Source organism: Miscanthus floridulus, chromosome 14 (genome assembly GCF_019320115.1).
Source record: "Miscanthus floridulus cultivar M001 chromosome 14, ASM1932011v1, whole genome shotgun sequence".
In the NCBI taxonomy this organism is placed as follows: Eukaryota; Viridiplantae; Streptophyta; class Magnoliopsida; order Poales; family Poaceae; genus Miscanthus; species Miscanthus floridulus.
Window position 1 is genome coordinate 95,986,416 of NC_089593.1, and position 24,725 is coordinate 96,011,140.

At 43.6% G+C, this 24,725-nt stretch overlaps 2 protein-coding genes across 2 annotated transcripts; both read left to right on the forward strand.

Annotated features, from left to right (window-relative positions):
• Positions 1-21,489: 21,489 nt before the first annotated feature.
• On the forward strand, positions 21,490-22,138 carry LOC136504056 (putative glutamine amidotransferase GAT1_2.1). The gene is made up of 2 exons (XM_066498935.1): positions 21,490-21,777; positions 21,881-22,138. The coding sequence occupies exons 1-2, from the start codon at positions 21,490-21,492 to the stop codon at positions 22,136-22,138; spliced, it is 546 nt and encodes a 181-aa protein (XP_066355032.1).
• An 800-nt stretch (positions 22,139-22,938) lies between these two features.
• LOC136506018 (RING-H2 finger protein ATL70-like) lies at positions 22,939-23,753 on the forward strand. Its single transcript, XM_066501146.1, has one exon. It carries the CDS (start codon positions 23,084-23,086, stop codon positions 23,570-23,572), a length of 489 nt encoding a protein of 162 aa, XP_066357243.1. The 5' UTR covers positions 22,939-23,083; the 3' UTR covers positions 23,573-23,753.
• Positions 23,754-24,725: the final 972 nt, after the last annotated feature.

Consider the following 24,725-nt stretch of genomic DNA (forward strand, 5'->3'; position numbering starts at 1 on the left):
GCACATCGGGCACATGTCAACTATTGGGAAGATACTTGTGTCTTGGTCATCAAAGAAGCAAAATAGTGTAGCACTTTCAACCACCGAAGCGGAGTACATTTCGGCTGGTAGTTGTTGTGCTCAATTACTTTGGATGAAGGCTACTTGAGTGACTTTGGAATCAAAGTTCAAGCAAGTGACCATTGCTATGTGACAATGAAAGTGCCATCAAGCTCACCAACAACCCGGTTCAACACTCAAGAATAAAGCATATTGATGTCCGCCATCATTTCATAAGAGATCACCAACAAAAAGGAGACATTTGCAATAGAGAGTGTGGGCACGAAAGATCACTTGCCTGATATATTCACCAAGCCACTTGATGAAGAAGGAAGGTTTTGCAAGCTAAGGAATGAATTGAACTACTTGACTTCTCCAATAGGTGTTGATGCACCCCCATTATATGACATGCCTCTCCTTCAAGCAATTCAAGGGTAAAAATTGATTGTCATTGACATAACATCCTTGCTAAGGACATATTTAGTGCATCTAGCCATATTTCATATTCAAATAGGGCTCATTCATGAAAATCAAATGAATTTGATGCTTGTATGGTACCACTATTGCTTGTATGTTTGAAATAATCTAGTGGTAGCATATGACATGTTTATGGGCTTGTAAACCTAGTGTTTAATCTAGAAAATGAGCTATAAGTATTTAACTCAACATGGTAACAAGATAACCCTTATTAGAGGTGTGAAGAAGCTTGTCCTTGGATCAAATTGAGCTAAATATCTTTGGCAAAGTGATCTAGATTGAACCAAATTGGTAATGATCCTCACTTCTTACATGGTTTTCACCCCAACCTATCTCTACTTTAAGCCTTTGTGGTCATTGATGACAAAGGGGGAGAGAAACAAAGATAAGTGATAGGGAAAATAACAAAGATATTTGTACATGGGGAGAGATATGACAAAGGAAAGGGATCAAATTAAAATCTTGAGCACACAAGTAGGGGGAGCAAGCTCATAAACTTGTATGGTGCATTTGAATATGCATCTCATATATTTGCTTGCATGGCATAAGTTTTAAATTTCAATATCCATGCTTGTGTGGTGTATGCTAGTTGTAGATTTGAATGATGAAATGAAATCTAGCATGCACAGGTTATTTAATGATTTCATCTCAAGAGTTTCCAAGCATTTACAAGTGGTATTGAGCTAAAGTAACTAGACTTATGGTCATCTTATGAAAACTAGACCCTTGCTTCTAATGTTGATCTCATGGGGTATTCTAGTTTTTGTGTATGGCTAGTTACTAATGGTGCTAAGGATGGTATAATGGTGCACTCCGATTGGTATCACGCTTCAAAGGTCCATCTCTTATACCTTAGCATCATTTGGTAGAAATTATCTCCTATATTTCCTATCTAATCATATGTGCGAGCTACAATCCAAACTCTTAGCACATATATAGGGGGAGCAATTGCTACCATATGGAGTTTATGAAACTTGTCCATATTCCTTTACACATGGTAAATATGCTTGAGCAAGCAACATGGATTCAAATGAACTTTAATTCATATCTCTGTATAAGGGTTGTCATCAATTACCAAAAAGGGGGGAGATTGAAAGCTCTAGTTTGGTTTGGTTAATTGATAAAACCCTAAGTGCTAACCTAGTTTATTAAGATGATCATGAGATAGGTAGCACTACTCCAAGTGATGAAGCACTGACAAAGATCATGACAATGGTGATGGCATGGTATCATCGAATGCTTGAACTTGGAAAAGAAGAAAGAGAAAAACAAAAGGCTCAAGGCAAAGGTAATAAAATGTAGGAGCCATTTTGTTTTAGTGATCAAGACACTTAGTGAGTGTGATCACATTTAGGATAGATAGCCATACTATTAAGAGGAGTGAAACTCGTATCGAAATGCGGTTATCAAAGTGCCACTAGATGCTCTAACTTATTGCATATGCATTTAGGATCTAGTGGAATGCTAACACCCTTGAAAATGTTTGTGAAATATGCTAACACATGTGCACAAGGTGATACACTTGGTGGTTGGCACATTTGAGCAAGGGTGAAGAAGTTAGAAGTGAAATGGAGTTGGTCACAAAGATGTTGGCGTCGGTCAACTGACCGGACGCTGGGTCGCTAAGCGACCGGACGCTGAGGAACAATGTTCGGTCAAGTTGTCGAATGGCACAGTGTTTAGGGTTAAGCACTGGACGCTGGGATGTGTCTGGTCAAGCATGACCGGACGCATCTGGTCGGCAAAAACACGTTTTGGACCCTTACTGTAAATGACCGGACGTTGAGGGTCCAGCGTCCGGTCAACTCTGTCGGAGCGTCTGGTCAACATTTCGACCGTTGAGATCAAACAATCATCGTTGAACGCAGGAGGACCACGTGGCCGCCATAGGGCGACCAGACGCTGAGGGAGCAGCATCCGGTCAGTAGGATCGGAGCGTCCGGTCACCCCCGATCAGTGCCTAGTGAAGGGGTACAACGACTCTATTTCGTGGGGGCTTCTATTTAAGCCCCATGGCCGGTTCAAGCTCTCTCTCTCTTGCATATTTTCATTGACATAGCAACCTTGTGAGCTTAACCTAACACCTACCACTCATCTCCATCATTGATTCATCATCTTTGTGAGATTAGGAGAGAATCCAAGTGCATTGCTTGAGTGATTGCATCTAGAGGCACTTGGTATTCGTGTTGCGCTGTGGATTTCGCTTGTTACTCTTGGTGGTTGCCACCACCTAGATGGCTTGGTGCAGCGGTGGAGGATCAGCACGAGTTGGTGATTGTTTGTGGCCATCTTCGGTGATTGTGAGGGGACTTGTACCTTCCTCGGCGGAGCGCCGAAAGGTAACTCTAGTAAATTGCTCATGTCATTGAGTTACCTCACTTGTGGGTAGGTTCTTGCGGTGTCCTATCGTGTGGACGAGGTTTGTGAAACAACCTCTTAGCCGCCGAACCACCAAGTGTTGGTTGACACAACGAGGACGTAGCGTGTTGGCAAGCACGTGAACCTCGAGAGAAAATCGGTTGTCTGTTGCCATTTGGTATTCTCCCGGTGATTGGTTTTATATTCATCTTGTGATTGGTTCATCCCTCTACACGGCGGTATAATCAACCCTACTCACTCTCTCACATTCTTGCAAACTAGTTATAGCAAGCTCTTTAGTGTAATTAGAATTGAGAGCTTGCTTTGTTATTTAAGTTCATCTAGTGGAGCTCTTTAGTGTAGCAAGATTGAGAGCTCTTAGTGAGTATTATCATAGTAAGTTGTGTGTGTACTAATCATTGCAACTAGAATTGTTGGATAGGTGGCTTGCAACCCTTATAGAGCTAGAGCAAGTTTGCATTCTGCTATTTGTCATACAAATCAAATTGCTCTAGTTGATTTGTAGATTTTTAAATAGGCTATTCACCCCCACCTCTAGCCATATTAGTATCTTTCACTATTGACACAGTACAGAGATGCATGCACCCTAGTCGTATATACGGACACTTCGGTGTGTGACTGGCGGGAGGGGACATGCATGCATGATCGATGAGCTAGGATGAAGATTGGGCGAAGTTGTGGCAGAACCTCCTAAATTATAGGGCCCACATGCACCTGTCAATAGTCCGACGACCTTTGACATCTGTGCATATGTTTCCGGTAACTTAAGAAGACTGTCGGGTGTCCTCGGGGAACCCCGAATCATCCATGATTTCCGAGCAGGATCACATTACAGAGTCATTGTAGTATTACAACATTTATTCAAATATCAACACCAGAGTAAAAACAAGCGGAAGTCTTACAATAACATAATTTACAAAATAGTAGTTTCAAACCTCATAACTAAGTTCGATGATTATTACAAAATGAAATAGTGGAGTGGCATTATAATATAATACAAAACACACAATGAAACTGCCCTGCCCAAGGGCCAAACATTTACTTCTCATCGTCATCACAAGGAACAACCGTCATGCAGCACGACCCAAAACAGATCTGCTCATGAGGCTCACCTGCAACAAGGGTCAACGAACCCTGAGTACGAAAATACTCAACAAGACCTAACCGAAATAAGAACTGATAACTCAGGAATACAGGCTCAGGGATTCAAGGTATGGTTTTAGCAATAATCAAAGTTATTTTGCGTAAAAGCTCTTTGACAAAATTCTTTATTTCAATAGTTTAAACTTCATAAAATCATATACAAAGATGACATGATCCGTAATGAGATCATGAAACTTCATATCCAACACCTTCATCAACCAGTCTCAAGTTCCAGTTATTAATTCTACGATAATGAACAGTGAGTTGAGTCTCCATAACCGAGGAGCAACGACGATTCGAACCGATTATAAACCCAACTGGGAATTCCAGACCACACGACATATGCAGGTTCCTGACCTACATATACCAACCTACCCTCGGATCCTCTAAACAAGAATGGGTCTGCGCAACCCGAGAACATAGTACCCCACCAATCCAGCCCATGGCCACGTGGGTACACGCTATTCCCGCCATCTCTCCACTCCCAGTGCGTGAGTAGCCATTCTCAAATAGAATAGCCGAGTAAAGGCTTATCGAAGTATGTGGTTAGTACTACAAATTCTCACCTCATGCAATTCAACAACGGATGTGCCTTAATCGACACAGGCGGAAAGAACCCGCTCACCAGACCTCCATGTCTTGTGACTCACACACACACCGAGTCTGCCTGGTCTAGATTTATTACTCCACATTCCCATATCACATGTTAACATAATTAACCAAAGTTCCATTTAAAGTTCGCAGGTGACAGGTAATCACCCGACCTTCATCGTTCTAAGCATAGCTAAGCAAAACTAGGCATATACGAATTTAAAACTGGTAATATGGTAAATATGGAATAACAAGGTTGGTAATGCACCAATTTGTTTTTCACTGGACTCCTAATCACTTAATGCAGTAAAGAGAAGCAAAAGCGAAATCAATTTGAAAATACAAGGTAGGGTTGTATGCATCCGGGGCTTGCCTTCGTTGACGGAAAAGTCCGGTTCCTGCGACGTTTCACAAGTATTCGATCCGACCTCAACAGACTGGAATAACCTCCTCACAACTTGATTAACTACTACGTGTTCACCTTCGTTCACTACACGTAGTAACGATGCCATGTTTAACATGATGCGGAATACGAAACATGATGCTCGATGATGGATGCAAAAATTAACAATTCGAATACAACTTTCCTTCGCGGTACAGTTGCAAGTCAAACTAACCAAATCTTTTTAGTACTACTTACATCAATTGCCAAGGATCATTATCAACAAATGACCCAAGGTCATCACTCAATCCAAAATCTTCAAACAAAACCTAAATCATTAAAGGTTACTATTTGCTTTTATGAATTAATTATTTAATTCAAAATTATGAAATAAATCAACTTATTCTAATTGAGCTCAAAATTTTAGTATATGTTTATTACATGATAAGTAATTGGCAAAACAAATTTCATAATTTGTGGACAATTAAATAAGCCTAGAAAAATCATGGAAATCCATTTATTAATAAATTGAGCAATTTTTATCACATTCAAAAATTACTGAAAAACATTATTTCATATTTTTCTTAAATACTATACATCACAAAGAAGTTACACAAAAATTTTCATAATTTTTGGAGCTCTAAATAAATCTACACAAAAATAACAAATTACATCACTATTCATTTAAATATGAAAATAGAAAAAATCCATTTGAACGCTGAGTCGCTGACACCATGACCCCACATGTCATCTTCAACCTCCGACGTTGACTACGATGACGACGGCGCTGACCGGCGCAAACTCGCCGACGGTGAGATCACCGGCGACAGACAAAGCTCTAATACGTTCACGACAACAGGACGCATCGATTGGTGGCAAAATCAAGACCCAACAGTGACTGGATCGAGCACAACACTGGCCATGGCGGACGCGAATGCACGGCGGCGCTATGCTGGCGACAACAGGCCGGTAGTAGTTAAACAAAAGGTCTAGGAATCATCAGTAGCTTACCCCGAACGGTTTGGAGTCAATTACTGAGCCTAAGGAGCAACAGCAAGGTGGTTCGACGATCAGCGCAAGCACGGCGGAGCAAAACGTCGTCGGCGATGGTGTACCGGCGACTGCAGTGGTCAAAATGAGCAACCAACTATGGATTAAGTACCATAGCATTGAGACGAAGCGGAATCAACCAAAACCAAGGACGGAGATGCACCGTGGAGCTCTGGCCGCGACGAATCATGCTCGGCGGAGGGGTTGCCGGCCGCGAGGAAGAAGACGATGCAACTCGAGTTCCCGACGAAGACAAGCCGAAATTGGTGGGTCGGCTGGATGCGTAAGGAGTAAGCGAAGCTTGGAACTAGCTTATCAGCGATGGTGGAGCACAACAACGATGGCACGGGCTCGCCGGAGATGAGCAAGGCGACGGGAAAAACAGAGCAAGGAGAAAGGGCAAAGACGACGGCGGCTCAGGCTATAAAGGGGGCCAAGAAGCTCGAGGAAGCTGCACTGTGGCCTTCACCGCGCCAGCATGACGCCAAAACGGCCACGACCGCGCCTGGAACACCGAAGAAAGGAAACTGCCGACAATGTAGCTTCGGCGGTGGACACTGTTCACAAAAATTACAGATTTGCCATTCGCCAAAATTCACCAAATTACTCCTAAATTTTCATAACAACTCAAAAATCTCCAAAAACAAAAGTTGTCCAAAATCAAAAGTTCTACAACTTTGCTTTTATAACCATCTCCTAATTCGGTCTAGATTTTGAAATGAACTTTTGAATTTGAATAGGGAAATTTAACGAATTACGCCTTTTTGAATTACTCCAAATTTTACTAAACAACTTGAAAAACTCCAAAAACAAACTTTGTTTAACTTGTCAAGCTCTACACTTTTGCTTTTGGGCTCAACCCCAAAATATGCTTAGATTTTGAAATGAGTTTTCAGGGCAGGATTTAAATACTGAAAATCAGGGTTTTCTCGAAAATTTACAAATCCAAGCAAACTTTGAACTTGAGTCAAACAATACAATTCAACATATACCTCATAAATATAAACTTGTTTTAGTGTATGCATCTCAAAGTTTTTACCAAATGTCAAATGCTTTGCAATGCGTATGATGACATGTCAGGTTTTAGTATTTAAACACCCGGAGTGTTACAATCCTTCCCCCTAAAAGAAATCTCGCCCTGAGATTCAAAGCCATAGAGTAAGTAATGGAAAAGGAAACGTGTCAATCCAAAAACATCCAAAACTTGTCCATAAAATAGCTGAGGTTCCTTTACAAAACACAATTTGTAGCAACCGAGCTCAACTAACATTACCCTATTCTATATTGACGCTAGAAACTCTAGAAACTTTTCTAACAAGTAATCTTTTGATTCCCAAGTAGCTTCCTCTTCTGAATGTTGATTCCATTGTATTTTATAGAACTTGATTGTCCGTCTTCGAGTAACACGATCTTTCGGATCCAACACTCGGATAGGATATTCGGAATAAGTCAAATCCGGTTCAAGTTCCACTCCTTGAACTTCAACATTCTGTTCAAGGCACTCGAAGACACTTCTTCAATTGAGAAACATGGAATACATCATGCACAACTGTGAGATGTTCAGGTAATTTCAAGCGATATGCCACTTTTCCATACCTTTCCAAAATTCGATATGGTCCAATATATCGAGGTGCCAACTTTCCTTTAACACCAAAATGGGTAACTCCCTTCATTGGTAATACTTTCAGATATACAAAATCTCCTTTGTTAAATACCAATGGTCTCCGTCTTCTATCCGCATAACTTTTTGGTGAGACTGAGCTATCTTCAAATTACTCTGTAATTGCCTAACCTTGTCTTCTGTTTCTTTCACAAGGTCAACTCCAAAGAATCTTCTTTCTCCAGGCTCAGACCAACTCAGCGATGTTCTGCATCTACGACCATAGAGTGCTTCAAATGGAGCCATTCTAATGCTTTCCTGATAACTATTGTTGTATGAGAACTCGGCCAAAGGTAAGCACTCATCCCATTTATTGGAATAGTTAAGGACACAACACCTTAACATATCTTCAAGTACTTGATTGACTCTTTCAGTCTGTCCATCAGTCTGCGGATGATAAGCTGTACTATACAGAAGTTTGGTACCTAACAAAGCATGTAAGTGTTTCCAAAAGCTGGAGACAAACTGTGTACCCCTATCTGACACATATGGTCTTGGGTACTCCATGTAAGCTCATGATTCTTGCTAAGTACATCTTGGCATATTGGATCGTAGGATATATAGTCTTGACAGGAAGAAAATGTGCTGACTTAGTGAGTCGATCTACAATAACCCATACTGAGTCAAATCCCTTTGATGTCTTGGGTAGACCAACAATAAAATCCATACTTATGTCCTCCCACTTCCAAGATGGAATAGGTAATGGTTGTAATTCACCAGCAGACCTCAAATGTATCAGCTTTCACCTTTTGACAAGTATCACACTTTGCTATATATCTAGCAATCTCTATTTTCATTTTAGTCCACCAGAATCTTTGCTTCAAGTCATGGTACATCTTGTTGCTTCCCGGATGGATAGATAATCTAGTAGCATGTGCCTCTTCTAGAATTGACTGTCGCAACTCAGGAACTTTTGGATACCACTAGGCGATCCTTGAACCATAGCACACTCTTCATCATCTATGCTAAAGCATTCCACTTTTCCATTCTTGACTCTTTCCTTGATATGGGCTATACCCTTGTTTTCCTTCTGAGCAGCAATAACTTGATCTCGAATAGTGGCTTCAACAATTATGTTGGTCAAACTTCCTTGTTGAATTACTTCTACATTCAACTTCTCCATTTCTTGACATAAATTCAAACCCATTGTTCTCACTGTCAGACAATTGCAATAACTTTTGCGACTGAGGGCATCTGCAACTACATTTGCTTTACCGGGGTGATAATGTACTTCCAAGTCATAATCCTTAATCAGTTCTAACCATCTTCTTTGTCGCATGTTCAACTCTGACTGGGTAAAGATATACTTTAAGCTCTTGTGGTCTGTATACATATGGCACGTATTACCAAGCAGGTAATGCCGCCAAATCTTCAGAGCATGAACCACAGCTGCTAACTCCAGATCATGAGTCGGATAGTGTTCTTCGTGTTGCTTAAGTTGCCTAGATGCATATGCAATGACTCGGCCTTCTTGCATCAACACACATCCAATACCGATACCTTGAAGCATCACAGTAAACATCAAACGGCTTTTCGATATCAGGTTGGGCTAGCACTGGTGCAGTAGTCAACAGTCTTTTCAAAGTCTAGAAAGCCTTTTCACATTCAGATGACTAGACAAACTTAACTTGGTTCTTCAACAATTCAGTTATGGACTTTGATATTTTAGAGAAATCTAGAATAAACCGACGGTAATACCCTGCCAAACCCAGAAAACTCTGAACTTGATGAACTGTGGTTGGTGGTTTCCAATCAAGCACATCCTTCACTTTGCTAGGATCAACTGCAACTCCTTCGGCTGACAAGACATGTCCAAGAAATTGCACTTCCTTAAGCCAAAAATCACACTTGCTGAACTTGGCATATAGTTGATGTTCTCTCAAGCTGGTCAGAACAATTCTGAGATGTTTTGCATGTTCTTTCTTATTCTTGGAATATACTAAAATGTCATCAATAAACACCACTACAAACTTGTCTAGCTTAGGCATGAATACTGAGTTCATCAGATACATAAATGAGCTGGAGCATTTGTCAAACCAAAAGACATTACCAAGTATTCATATAATCCATATCTTGTGGTAAATGCCGTTTTGGGTATATCTTCAGGCTTTATCTTGATTTGGTGATATCCTGACCTCAAATCTATCTTGGAGAAAACTTTGGCTCCGGCCAATTGATCAAAAAGCAAATCTATCCGAGGTAATGGATACTTATTCTTGATGGTCACTTCATTCAACGGACGATAGTCAACACATAACCTTAGGGTCTCATCTTTCTTTTTCACAAAAATTGCCGGACATCCCCAAGGTGATGAACTAGGTTGGATAAACCCCTTCTCAATCAATTCTTGTAACTGAGTCTTCAACTCGGCCAATTCCTTAGGTGGCATCCTATAAGCTCTTCGAGAAACCGGAGCTGTTCTAGGTTGTAACTCTATGTTAAACTGTACATCCCTATCAGGCGGTAGACCAGGTAAATCTTCAGGAAACACGTCTAGAAATTCACACACTACCGGAATATCTCTAATCTCTTTGACAACAGTTGCACAAACCTTGCCCACTGATCTTCTTAAGGGTTGGAAGTTGGATGAGAAGTTGAGAATTACTATCAGGCAAACTCACTCTTAATGTCCTATTCAAAGCATCTATAACAGCCTTATGCTGATACATCCAATTCATTCCCAAGATTACATCTATATCCTGATCCTTAAGGATAATCATGGTAGTGGGAAAAATATGCCCACCCAGGTTTACGGGTACCTGGTATACCATTTCCTTAGTACACAGACGTCCCCCGGGCGACTGTATAAAGAAACTTTCCTTTGTTGCCCCAATTGAAATTTCATGCCTCACGACAAATGTTCTATTGATGAATGAATGCGATGCGCTAGAATCAAAAAGTATAACTGCAGGGTGATTGGCAACAGGAAACATACCCATCATCACTGGCTCCCCTTCCAGAATTTCTCCAGCTTGAATATAGAACACCCGTCCTGTCTTCCTCTCATCTTTGCCCTTCTGAAGCATTCTAATTGGGGTTCTTGTTTGGTGCCTGACCCTGTTGTTGATTGGCAGGGGCCTTCTGATAATTTTGATTAGCCTGCCTAGGATATGGACATTCCCTGGAGAAATGACCAGTCCTTCCACAATTGTAACACGGATAGTTGTGACCCTAGGACGTTGGAGCATTGCCACCAGGAACATTGGTCGACTAGTGAATTCGGGTAGGTTATAGCAGGACTGACATTTGACTGTTGCCTCGGCTTGAGACTGCGGCAGGACGATAAGGAGGACGATTATGATGTACTGGATGATAAATCACCCTCTGCCTCTTCTGAATTTCCCCCAAAGGATCCTAGATGACATACTCTTTTTCTTTTTGAGCTCCTTATGCTGCCGATACTTTGACTCTGAAGCAATTGCAATATTTACGGCCTCATGATAAGTGACATTGGTGCAAGTTGTCATCATTGTTTGCAGCTTGGTATTCAAACCTCTCATAAACCACCTCTTCTTCTTGGCATCAGTATTGACATGTTCAGATGCATATTGTGACAGGTGATTGAATCTTCCCACATACTGCATCACTGTTTGATCTCCTTGCTTCAAAGCAAGGAATTCATCCAGCTTCAGTGCCATCACTCCTTTCAGGGATATAATGGGCTCTGAAGGCAGTACGGAACTCAGCCCAGGTTATTGGAATGCCAGCTGGTTGCATAGCCACTAAGTTCGCCCACCAAGCACTTGCTACTCCTCTAAGTTGCTGGGCAGGCAAACGTAGGTTTCTGATATTCCGTGCATGGAATAAGATCAAATTTCTGCTCCATGGTCCGAAGCCAGTCATCAGCCTCCAATGGTTCATCTGCCTTAGTGAACACCGGTGGTCTTGTGTCTATAAAATCAACATATGTAGCCTCCTGTCTGTTGTGGTGGCGACCACGGTTTCCATGCATCTGATTCTGATTACTCTGAGCTATCTCATGAAGCAAACGAGAATTTTTGGTCGTCACATTGACAAGTGCGGTTATAGCATCAGCCAGATTTGTTGGAACTGGTGGCAGATCTGGAATACCATCCTCATCTTGTGAAGTTCTAGGAATATACGAACCCCACGTACGACACATCTGCTCATAACAAACCAAACTTTATTCACAAGCCTTTATTGAATTGCACAAAAGCTTACTCCAGACACATTACATAGGGTTTACTAATATAAACACCAGAACCTGTAAGTACCCAAAACAAAACTACATAACTTAACTATAACTAACTATTATACAACTTCTACTCCTTTCCAGTGATTACTTCAAACTTCAGGCTCGGTATCCATTCAGGAATATTACCGCCTTCATTATCACTCTCATTCGATCATTACTAATTCTTCATGATCTTCTTCTTCTTCTCTCTTCTCCGATTCATCATCATCGGCAAGGATGACACCGGGGTCCATTGCATCAGCTTGAGGCTCATGATTGGGATTTAGTAGATTGCTTAGCCTATGAACTTCCTCATGTAGATAGGTATTATGTTCTTCTAAATCTTCTACATAGAATTCTAGCTCATGAGTTCTAGCTTTAGCTACATTTTCCCTATGCCAAGCTTCATTCCTTCCCTCCACCGTACGAACTAACATACTTTCGCAGTTCCTATGCGCGGTGGTGAGACGCCTCAATTGATCCTGTAATTCTCCTACCTGTATTGCATCCAAAGCCCTATCTCTAGTAGCTTGTGCTAACTCTATAGAAATCCTCTGTATCTCTGACTGGGGATCAGGCCTAGAGCTGCTACTAGCTAGCACCGTCATTCCTAGGGGCAAGTTGGTGACGAGGAACTCCTTTGGGTCTAGTGGACTTACGGGGTGTCTTCTTGGTACGAGCCATACTGTAGGAAGCCAATTTAATCCAAGTAAGACCATTTGATCAAAGTCTAAAGAGTAGCTATGATGGATTACATTACTCAAACCAGACTCACTACTCAACTCCTAGACTAAGAGGTGAAGGAAGTAACGAGTGAATTAATCATGATGCATGAATCGTTCTTACGAACAAAAACATCAAAGTTTATAATGCACATAATCAACATTTATTTTTATATAGGGCATAGTAAGATTACTACTCCACCACACAAAACCTTTTTAATCAAATACGGAATGGTGAGAAAGAAATAAGATAAGTCAGAAGCAATTTGGACCAAATTATCAAGTTAAATTTAGTCATCCCAAATCATTTTGAAGTTTTTGTAAACAATACAACAAAAACCTTGTAACGATGCTCTGATACCATTCTGTGGAAGAACCTCCTAAAGTTATAGGGCCCACATGCACCTGTCACTAGTCCGACGACCTTTGACATCTGATGCATATGTTTCTGGTAACTTAAGAAGACTGTCGGGTGTCCTCAGGGGAATCCCTGAATCATCCACGATTTCCGAGCAGGATCACGTTACAGAGTCATTGTAGTATTACAACATTTATTCAAATATCAATACCAGAGTAAAAACAGCGGAAAGTCTTACAATAACATAATTTACAAAACAGTAGTTTCAAACCTCATAACTAAGTTCGATGATTATTACAAAATGAAATAGTGGAGTGGCATTATAATATAATACAAAACACACAATGAAACTGCCCTGCCCAAGGGCCAAACATTTACTTCTCATCGTCATCACAAGGAACAACCGTCATGCAGCACGACCCAAAATAGATCTGCTCATGAGGCTCACCTGCAACAAGGGTCAACGAACCCTGAGTACAAAAGTACTCAACAAGACTTAACCGAAATAAGAACTAATAACTCAGGAATGCAGGCTCAGGGATTCAAGGTATGGTTTTAGCAATAATCAAAGTTATTTTGCGTAAAAGCTCTTTGACAAAATTCTTTATTTCAACAGTTTAAACTTCATAAAATCATATACAAAGATGACACGATCCGTAATGAGATCATGAAACTTCATGTACAACACCTTCATCAACTAGTCTCAAGTTCTAGTTATTAATTCTACGATGATGAACAGTGAGTTGAGTCTCCATAATCGAGGAGCAACAACGATTCGAACTGATTATAAACCCAGCTGGGGATTCTAGACCACACGATATATGCAGGCCCCCGACCTACATATACCAACCTATTCTCAGATCCTATAAAACAAGAACGGGTCCACGCCACCCGAGAACACAGTACTCTACCAATCCAGCCCATGACCACGTGGGTACATGCTATTCCCGCCATCTCACCACTCCCAGTGCGCGAGTAGCCATTCTCAGTACTAGAATTAGCCAAGATAAGGCTTACCGGAGTATAGTGGTTAGTACTACAAATTCTCACCTTATGCAATTCAACAACGGACGTGCCTTAATCGACACAGGCGGAAAGAACCCGCTCATAAGACCTCCATGTCTTGTGGCTCACACACACCGAGTCCGCTCGGTATAGATTTATTACTCCACATTCCCATATCACATGTTAACATAATTAACCGAAGTTCCATTTAAAGTTCGCAGGTGACAGGTAATCACCCGACCTTCATCGTTCTAAGCATAGCTAAGCAAAACTAGGCATATACGAATTTAAAACTGGTAATATGGTAAATATGGAATAACAAGATTGGTAATGCACCAATTTGTTTTTCACTGGACTCCTAATCACTTAATGCAGTAAAGAGAAGCAAAAGTGAAATCAATTTGAGAAATACAAGGTAGGGTTGTATGCATCCGGGGCTTGCCTTCGTTGACGGAAAAGTCCAATTCCTGCGACGTTCCACAAGTATTCGATCCGACCTCAACAGACGGACTAACTTCCTCAGCAACTTGGTTAACTATCACGTGTTCACCTTCGTTCACTACACTTAGTAACAATGCCATGTTTAACATGATGCGGAATACGAAACATGATGCTCGATGATGGATGCAAAAATTAACAATTCGAATACAACTTTCCTTCGCGGTACAGTTGCAAGTCAAACTAAGCAAATCTTTTTAGTACTACTTACATCAATTGCCAAGGATCATTATCAACAAATGACCCAAGGTCATCACTCAATCCAAAATTTTAAACAAAACCTAAATCATTAAAGGTTACTATTTGCTTTTGTGAATTAATTATTTAATTCAAAATTATGAAATAAATCAACTTATTCTAATTGAGCTCAAAATTTTAGTATATGTTTATTACATGATAAGTAATAGGCAAAACAAATTTCATAATTTTTGGACAATTAAATAAGCCTAGAAAAATCATGAAAATCCATTTATTAATAAATTGAGCAATTTTTATCACATTCAAAAATTACTGAAAAACATTATTTCATATTTTTATTAAATACTATACATCACAGAGAAGTTACACAAAAATTTTCATAATTTTTGGAGCTCTAAATAAATCTACACAAAAATAACAAATTACATCACTATTCATTCAAATCTGAAAATAGAAAAAAAGCTGAGTCGCTGACACCATGACCCCACATGTCATCTTCAACCTCCGACGTTGACTACGATGACGACGGCGCTGACCGGCGATATCTTGTCGACGGCGAGACCTACGGCGACAGACAAAGCTCTAATACGTTCACGACAACAGGACGCATCGATTTGTGGCAAAATCAAGACCTAACAGCGACTGGATCGAGCACAACACTGGCCATGGCGGACGTGAATGCACGGTGGCGCTATGCCGGCGACAACAAGCCGGTAGCAGTTAAACAAAAGGTCTAGGAATCATCAGTAGCTTACCCCGAACGGTTTGGAGTCAATTATTGAGCCTAAGGAGCAACAACAAGGTGGTTCGACGATCAGCGCAAGCACGGTGGAGCAAAACGTCGTCGGCGATGGTGTACCGGCGACTGCAGTGGTCAAAATGAGCAACCAACTATGGATTAAGTACCACAACATCGAGACGAAGCGGAATCAACCAAAACCAAGGACGGAGATGCACCGTGGAGCTCTGGCCGCGGCGAATCATGCTCGGCGGAGGGGTTGCCGGCCGCGAGGAAGAAGACGATGCAACTCGAGTTCCCAACAAAGACAAGCCAAATTGGTGGGTCGGCTGGATGCGCAAGGAGTAAGCGAAGTTGGAACTAGCTTATCAGCGACGGTGGAGCACAACAACAACGGCGCAGGCTCGCCGGAGATGAGCAAGGCGACGGGAAAAACAGAGCAAGGAGAAAGGGCAAAGACGACGGCGGCTCAGGCTATAAAGGGGGCCAAGAAGCTCGAGGAAGCTGCACTGTGGCCTTCACCACGCCAGCTCGACACCAAAATGGCCACGACCGCGCCTGGAACGCCGAAGAAGGAAACGCCGGCAATGTAGCTTCGGCGGTGGACACTGTTCATAAAAATTACAGATTTGCCATTCGCCAAAATTCACAAATTACTCTTAAATTTTCATAACAACTCAAAAATCTCCAGAAACAAAAGTTGTTCAAAATCAAAAGTTCTACAACTTTGCTTTTATAACCATCTCCTAATTCGGTCTAGATTTTGAAATGAACTTTTGAATTTGAATAGGGAAATTTAACGAATTACGCCTTTTCGAATTACTCCAAATTTTTCTAAACAACTGGAAAAACTCCAAAAACAAACTTTGTATAACTTGACAAGCTCTACACTTTTGCTTTTGGGCTCAACCCCAAAATATGCTTAGATTTTGAAATGGATTTTTAGAGTAGGGTTTAAATATTGAAAATCAGGGTTTTCGGAATTTCAAATCAATACAAAGGTTTCAAACTTGATTCAAACAATACCAAGCAATACTTATAACATAAATGTAAACTTGTTTTAGTGAATGCATATAAAAGTTTGCAATATGACCAATGCCTTGCAATGCATATGATGATATGTCCAGTTTTAGTTTTTAAACACCCGAGGTGTTACAGAAGTGCAGGCCAGGGCCGTACGAACTTGATAGTTGATACTCCAATGGCCAGGGCCGTATGAACTTGACAGCGTGAGCCACAGCAGACTGAGAGGCGCAGCAGACTGAGGCTATCCGGGGCTCGCACCATGTCTCTGTCCCTGCTACTGCTAGCTCCCTGAGCGGTCGCTGTCGTGCCTGCCCCAAGCGCTCTGCAGCGTCCTACCACTACCAGCGCTCACCCCACGCTCAGCACCATACATCTTGGTGTCAAGCTCGGCGCCAGAGTCGATGGCGCCAAGCTCGACGCCAGAGTCGACGGCGCTGAGATGCCTGCCAACTCAGCGCCACGTCAACGTCGAGCCCAAGAGCTCGACGCTAGGGACGCTGGCGCTGAGACATGTTAGCTCAGCGCCAGCATCCATGGCGCCGAGCTAAGGGTTCAGATTCTGAAATCTTTCCTCCAGGGGCGTATTTGTGAAAAACTTTCAAAAAATGGCTAAAAAATAAAAAAAAATCGGTCCTGGCGCATAACCAAGTACACAATTCGTTATCTTCGCTGGTCGGGTCGGGGTAGTTACAACAATGTGTTGTCGATGCAATCGTCTCAAGCGTGGCGGTCTATGGGTCATAGAGGTGCACCTCGTGTGCCGTGGTTGCGAGTAGGATTTTCTTCTTCATCTTGTCATCGTCGCCATCGTCAACCTCGTCACCGTCATCAGAAGGTAGATAGCAAATTGGGATCACCAGCCATGATTCCATCAGCTTCTTCGTTAGAGACGACGACGACGTAGCGAGGAGATCCTTGTGGATACGATAGTCCAACGACTAGACGCCAGATTCATAGTCCTTGAGCTTCTAGACCTCGGACATGGTGGCGCCAGCGGTGGCGACGAAGGTCCTAGATCATGCACAGACACCCGTCAAGCTTGGCGAGCGCTGTGCCAATGGGTTGCATGACGAGTCGGTAGTCCGACGTGCTGGCCGTGCGGAGACGGCTTGTGTGTGGGTGGTCGTTGTCGTAGGGAACGAGGTCCGATGTCACGAATGGCAGCACTGGCACCGTCGCGAATGACTTGGTGGTGAGAGAGAAGGAGAGGATGCCTTCCGGCGGCTGCGGCTTGGCATCGTCGTCTCGGAGCAGCAGCATGCCCGCCACTATCGTCCAGTGAAGGCAACCATGGGCGAAAACAGGGTCCATGGGTTCAATAAAGATGTTACTGTTACCGAGGAGGCCACCGCTGTCGTCGATTGCGGGAGACCTCCAGCCACCACGGACATCGTTGGCTGCGCCCACCACCCACCGTGAGCACCTGGCAGTCCAAGCTCTCCCACACCGGGTGGTCCATCACCAGGGCAAGCTGCACAACCTTGTACTCATTAGTGGCCACGTGGTACCCAACCCTAGCGGTAGAAAGGAATCCCACCGTGGGGCACGGTGGGAGGCGTAGGAGGTCACCCGTGGACATGTTGCAGAGTGTGTAGGCGCCCATGCACGGCTGGCTGAGGAGGGCCATGCCACGGTGGCACGGCCTGCCGTCGTCTGGGGCATGTTGGAACCGGTGGTGACCACCGAGTTCTCGATGTCAGAGCTAGCTTGCAGCCGGTTCGGCTCATTATGAGCATACGCTCTCACATGCCTCAGGTCCATATAAGGTCTTTGGGTCTTACTCACCCCAAAATACTAGCTTCATAGGTGGGGTTCTTCCACCTTATATGTTGTGCTCCTCCACCATCGCTACATGATGTGGGACTAAACCACAACAATCTCCCCCTTAGTCACACATCGGGGTGCTCTCGCCATATGTGACGCTTGGGATTTTTTATCTGATACCAATTGTTAGAACCGGTGGTGACCACCGAGTTCTCGATATTGGAGCTGGTTTGCAGCCCCCTTAGTCACACATTGGGGTGCCCCCACCATATGTGACGCTCGAGATTTTTTATCTGATACCAATTGTTGGAACCGGTGGTGACCACCGAGTTCTCGATCTTGGAGCTAGCTTGCAGCCGGCCTGGCTTATTATGAGCTTGTGCTCCATAGGTCCTAGGTCCACCAAAGCTAATAACATATCAGGCCTTTGGGCCTTACTCAACCCAAAAAACTAGTCTCAAGTCACACATCGGGGTGCCCCTGCCATATATGTGATGCTCGAGATTTTTTTATGGGGGTCCACCAAAGCTGATAACATGGGCCTTACTCAACCAAAAAAAACTAGCCTCAAGTCACACATCGAGGTGGCCCGCCATATATGTGACGCTCGAGATTTTTTTATCGGGTTTATCTTTTTTAAGACTAAAGCTGATAACATATAAGGCCTTTGGGCCTTACTCAACCAAAAAAACTAGCCTCAAGTCACACATCGGGGTGCCCCCGCCATATATGCGACGCTCGAGATTTTTTTATTGGGTTTAGCTTTTTTGACCAAGGGCTCACGATACCAATTGTTGGAAGGGTTTAGCTTTTTTACCATAGGCTCACGATACCAATTGTTGGAACCGCTGGCTTGCAGTCGGCCCGGCTCGCTACCACGAGCCTATGCGCTCCCATAGGTCCCATATCCACTGGAGATGACAACATATAAGGCCTTTGAGCCTTACTTAACCGAAAATACCAGTCTTTCTCATCTTATATGTTGTGCTCCCCACCATCGTTACATGATGTGGGACTAAACCCCAATAGGGCATGATGGTCAAGTCCTCGCATACCTCACAGGGATGTGGCAGTGCCAGCCAGGCAGCGGCGAACGCTAGGAGGCGGCAGGCCGCCGCCTGCTGCCTGTCGCTGTAGAGACGCTGGAAGGCGGCGTCCGAGTCTGACCGGAGGAGTTGGTTCTAGGACCAGCAAACGCAGTGGAACCGCGCCAGGGACTTGGCCGGCAGGTGCAACAGCACCTCCTAGATGAGCTCGTCCGGCAGGATGACTGCTGCTGTTGATGGAGCCGCAGCCGCCGGATCTATCGTCGTCGTCTTCATCTTCTTCTTCCTCTCAGTATTATTAGGCTCCGTGGTGATCGCCATTATAACCATAATAGTATATAGACTCGTCGCCAATACCATAATATATAGACTCGGCGCTGATGAGGCCGCTTGATAACTTCGGACTCAACTTCCTAACCGGGCCGACACGGGCACAGACACGGATTCAGCCCCCTGGGCCGGCCGGGAACGGCAATCCAATTCAGGAATAGGCCCTGGTTGAATATTAAAGCCGATAGGAGTCTCATTCCAAATGGACCTCACCAAGTGATAATAAAAAATAGATGATGAGTCTCCCTCGAGTTACAAAAACTATATTTTGTGCAACCCAACTCTTTTTTGCCAAAATATCCTTTGTTAAAACGACTTCCTTTTTTAGGTGGCAAAGAAGCACTTTAATCTTTAAATGTATCTTAACCTTCCAAAAAAAATCTCTTCTGTATAGCAAGATGCGTTGTTCAAGCACACATCTACCATGACACTTTATTAACAATGTATGTTGATGCAGGAGTTTGTGTTCTCTAACTCATTCGTTTTCACAGTTAGTTGCATTATATTCCTTTGGTTGCGTGCTTACTTTTCCTAGTCTATGTTAGTTGATAGGATTGGAACTTAAAATGTAAAAGTCAACACTCAGCAAAACCATAGTGCACAACTAAATATATCATGCATAGGTTTTGATAAGTAAGTTTTAGTTGGCTATTAGATCCTAAAATTTAAAACCATCACACTTAAAAATTTGAGCAAAATTGATTGAATTTTTAGATGACTCGGTATGGCAGCGGGCTACCTTAGTGCAGACTAGTCCAGCTAGATTTAAAACCATCACAATTCATAGACCCTCTAATAAAATTTGTTTTTTGTTTTGTTTGTTCTCTTACACGTTGAGTTTTAAGTAATCTTGAAAAATTTTGGATTTATTTTTTTTGGAATATGTAGGGCATCATGTCCTTTATAAAACTAAACTTGTGCATGAAGGAAAAAATGGAAAAAAACTCATCAGAGGTAGACTACTGAACCAATTGGAATAGTTGATCCAGGGTTTATTACTGGACAAAGTGGATTGTTTGGACAACACAAAATAGACTTCTTAAACACCCCCCCCCCCCCCAACCCCGCCGCAGGCCGCAAGTCAACCTTTACCATCAATATGTAAATAATTAGATAGTTTGACAATGTAAGACTAGTATTACTCACTCTAGTATATTTTTCATCATAAATAAAATGATACTTTCGTAACCTATATATTCATTTTTATTTCAAATATCATATTTTCATGGAAATTCCTTAAGGCCCCGTTTGCCCGTTTGGATTCTTAGAATTGAATTCATTTTAATAATCATAATTTAGACACATATTTTATTAAGCTAATATGGTTGTATATGGATTATATTTGTATATTATTGTTGGCTATATGAGAGAGGTACTCATGTTTTGTATTTCTACCGTAGAGGAGTGAGTTGAAGAGCGTGTTATAAGTTACAAAGTAGAAACATATATAGAATGGTGATCTATAAAATTAATTTCTATTTTTTACCCTATGAATTTGAGATAGGTTTATATATGAACTTTGGAAAGTGGTAGAATGTTAAATTCCAAGCCAAATAACATAATTTATTAAGTAGATTTCAATTCCTTTAAATAAAAGGATCCATAAAGGAAGTAGGTTATTCGAACGGAAATTAATTGCAAATCAACACAATGCTGCTACTTCTACATGTAAACGAGATAGTTGAACGTGTAAGAGCATCTTCAAGAGTTCCCTATTTGTCTTTCTAATACTTGGTTTTTAGAAAATTAAGAAAAAAATGTCTCTCCAACAGTTTCTAATCCATCCTCCTAATATTTAGGCACTTAGGAAAACCGACCAGTTTCGCGTAACTTTACGAGGGTATTGAGTCGCGCGGATCTTCTCCTGTGCGGTTCCACCCGGAGCGCATGCTCAAGCCCGGCGGCTCCGGCGACGAGTTCGACTACCCCGGCTACGTCAGGGCGTACCAGGAGTTCGTCCGTGCCGTGGTCGCGTACCAGGAGAAGACGGCGGCGGGTCCGCACTTGCCCCGTGGCGCCCCCGTCCCCGCGCCGCCGAAGCTGAGCAAGGAGATGGAGAGGCGGCGCAAGGTCATCTCCCGTAGCTTCTCGCTCGCCAAGGACATGTACCTCTCCGGCGGCCGCACCAACCCGGCGGAGCAGCGTGACCTCGAAGCCGGCACCGAGTTCCTCAAGGTAATATCACTCAAATTCGCTTGCGCTCGCACTAGGCAAAGCCAGGTCGAACCGTACGCGTTGCTAACACTGTTGACACCTGTGTAGCCGTTCGTGCGTGCAGTCAAACACGGCGTCGCTGAGCGTGCAGCAGGAGAAGCGGCTGAAGCAGATGGGCGCCACGGTGCGGAACGCGTCGGGGTACCTCAACAGCCTCAAGGTGAGCGGCGTGCGCGAGGCGGCGGCGCGGGCGCTCATGGCGGAGATGACCGTCAACCAGCTCTCCGACCTTGTCGCCTTCGGGACCATGGGCAAGATCTGCTCCGAGGTGCTCGACACCAAGCTGCAGGCTTTGCATGTCAACGTGAATCTGCACGAATGAAGACTCAGCTCCTGCACGAATGCAGGCAGTGTATCCACCCATGTCGGTGTCTCAACTCCTGCTTGCCAGTAGCAGCATTTTGAATTCCTGTGGCTGTGGCCATCCATGGCTCGCTGTGCCCTGCCAAGGCTGGTTGTGGCCGGCTACTGATGATGTGCTTGTTCATCAGACGATGGTACAGACCGGCAACGTAATTCATGTGGGTCCTAAATTTGATTTTTTAGATGTTATTTATTAGAAACTCTTGGAGATGACTTTTTTTTTCTCCCTAAATCTTTTTAGAAGTTGTCAAACTACAAGTTTTTAGGTGAAAAAAAAATAAGAAACTTTTGGAGATGCTCTAAATGGACTGCCGTGACTTTGACATGGAAGGCAGTCCAGCACACATGTCTTGACCCTTCGTACGTCCTATACGTCCAAACAAAACCTCTTCTCCGTACACGACCATTTGAAAATTCATCAAACTGCCAGAACAGACCCTTCGTACGTCCTATACGTCCAAACGAAACCTCTTCTCCGTACACGACCATTTGAAAATTCATCAAACTGCCAGGACACAACCACGCATGAAAAGTCAGATTTGTACTGGTCGTCGTCATCGTCGTCTACCTCGGTCGCCTCACATCACGTCACCCGGTTACTTCCGCGCCGGGCATGCACCTTGAGTTGGCTTCATGACCTTTCGCCATGCAACACCAACCACTCGTCAGCTCACACACCGGCACTACACGACGACACGCCGCACGATATCTACTGCAACCTGCACCAGCTGAAATTAAAAGAAGCTCCATTGCGTCGACCTCGATCGACAGGCCGTTGGCAGGTTGCGCCTTATTAGCTTGCGCGCACGCAATGGAACACCACCAGCCGAGCTAGCGGCTCCGATCCACATAGCTCATCCTCATCGTCGCACGCACGAAGGGGTCACCGGCCAGAGCCGGCGGGATGGTGGAGCTGGAGGAGGTCTTCTTCGGCGTCGTCAGCGTCATGTCCGTCGTCATCGTGGCCTTCCTGCTGCACACGTGCGCCCGCAGCGTCGCGCCCGCGATGGCGGCGGCGGCGCGCGCGCGGGAGGAGGACACCGCCGTGGCCGTGGCCGTGGTCGTGGACATCGAGGCCGGGCTCGACGAGGCCGCGCTCAAGGCGCTGCCCAAGGTGGTGTACGGCGACAACGGCGAGGAGGAGGAAGCGAGGAAGACTACGACGACGACCACGACCGCCACCGAGACGACGGGGACGTGCTGTGCGGTGTGCCTGGGCGAGTACGCCAGCGGGGACGTGCTCCGGGTGCTGCCCGAGTGCGCGCACGCCTTCCACCAACTGTGCGTCGACCGGTGGCTGCGGCTGCGCCCGACGTGCCCCGTCTGCCGCTCGCCGCCGGTGCCCAGGCCCAGCCCTGCCGCGACGCCGCTCGCTGCACCCACCCAGCTCTGATCGAGCCTCTGATTACCTACCTACCCGTGCATCCTCTCTTAGGGTCAGGGAACTAAACCCCGGTGTGTAGATACAGTAAAAGCATTTTTTGTGTATGAAATGAAATGTAAGAGCAGTGCAGATTGAGAGGCAAGGCAGATGAGCAAATTAAGGGGGTGTTTGGTTCCTGCAGGAAAATTTTAGTCCCTTCCCATCGGATGTTTGAACACATGCATGAAGTATTAAATATAGACGAAAAAATAACTAATTGCACAGATTATGGCTAATTTGTGAGACGAATTTTTTAAGCCTAATTAGTCCATGATTTAACAATATGGTGCTACAGTAAATATGTGCTAATGGCGGATTAATTAGGCTTAATAAATTTGTCTCGTAAATTAGTCTCCATCTATGTAATTAGTTTTATAATTAACTCATATTTAATTCTCCTAAACAGCATCCGAACGTCCGATGTGACATGGACTAAAATTTAGTCCATGGAACCAAACACCCCCAGCACACACAGCTGCACAACAGCTACTCCTACGTGTGTGTGCACACTGCCACGAAATTTCAGTTGAAACATCACGTCAGTCACAAAGGAAGCAAGTTTGGATTAGACTCATCCTCACTCAGTGGTCAGTGCTACTGGGATGGATGGATGGATGAACGAAAAGTACACAATGCAACCAAGTGCCAACCACCCATATTATATTTTTAGTGTTTGTATACTCTCTCAGTCCCAAAGCAAGTGTCGTTTTCGTTTCTCAAGAGTCAAACATTTTTAACTTTATAACCAAATATACAAAAGAAATAATATTAATATTTATAATATATAATTAGTATCATTAGATAGATCGTTTAATTTATTTTCATAATAAATTTATTTGGAGATATAAATATTGCTAATATTTTCTTACAAACTTAATCAAATTTATAAAGTTTGATCAACATGGATACCATAGTGACACTTATTTTGGGACAGAAGGAGTATCCCTCGAGGATGTCCCTTTTTAGTGATCTTCACAGTTTTCTGTTATTCGAGGTTCACAACTGGACAGTACCCCATGGCCCGAGGCCATGTTTGGAAGGGATTAATGGATTTGGTTTCTTGCCAGAAATCAGATATGAACTCTGTGAAATGGACAGTGGTTTTCTATTCCTGCATGAATCA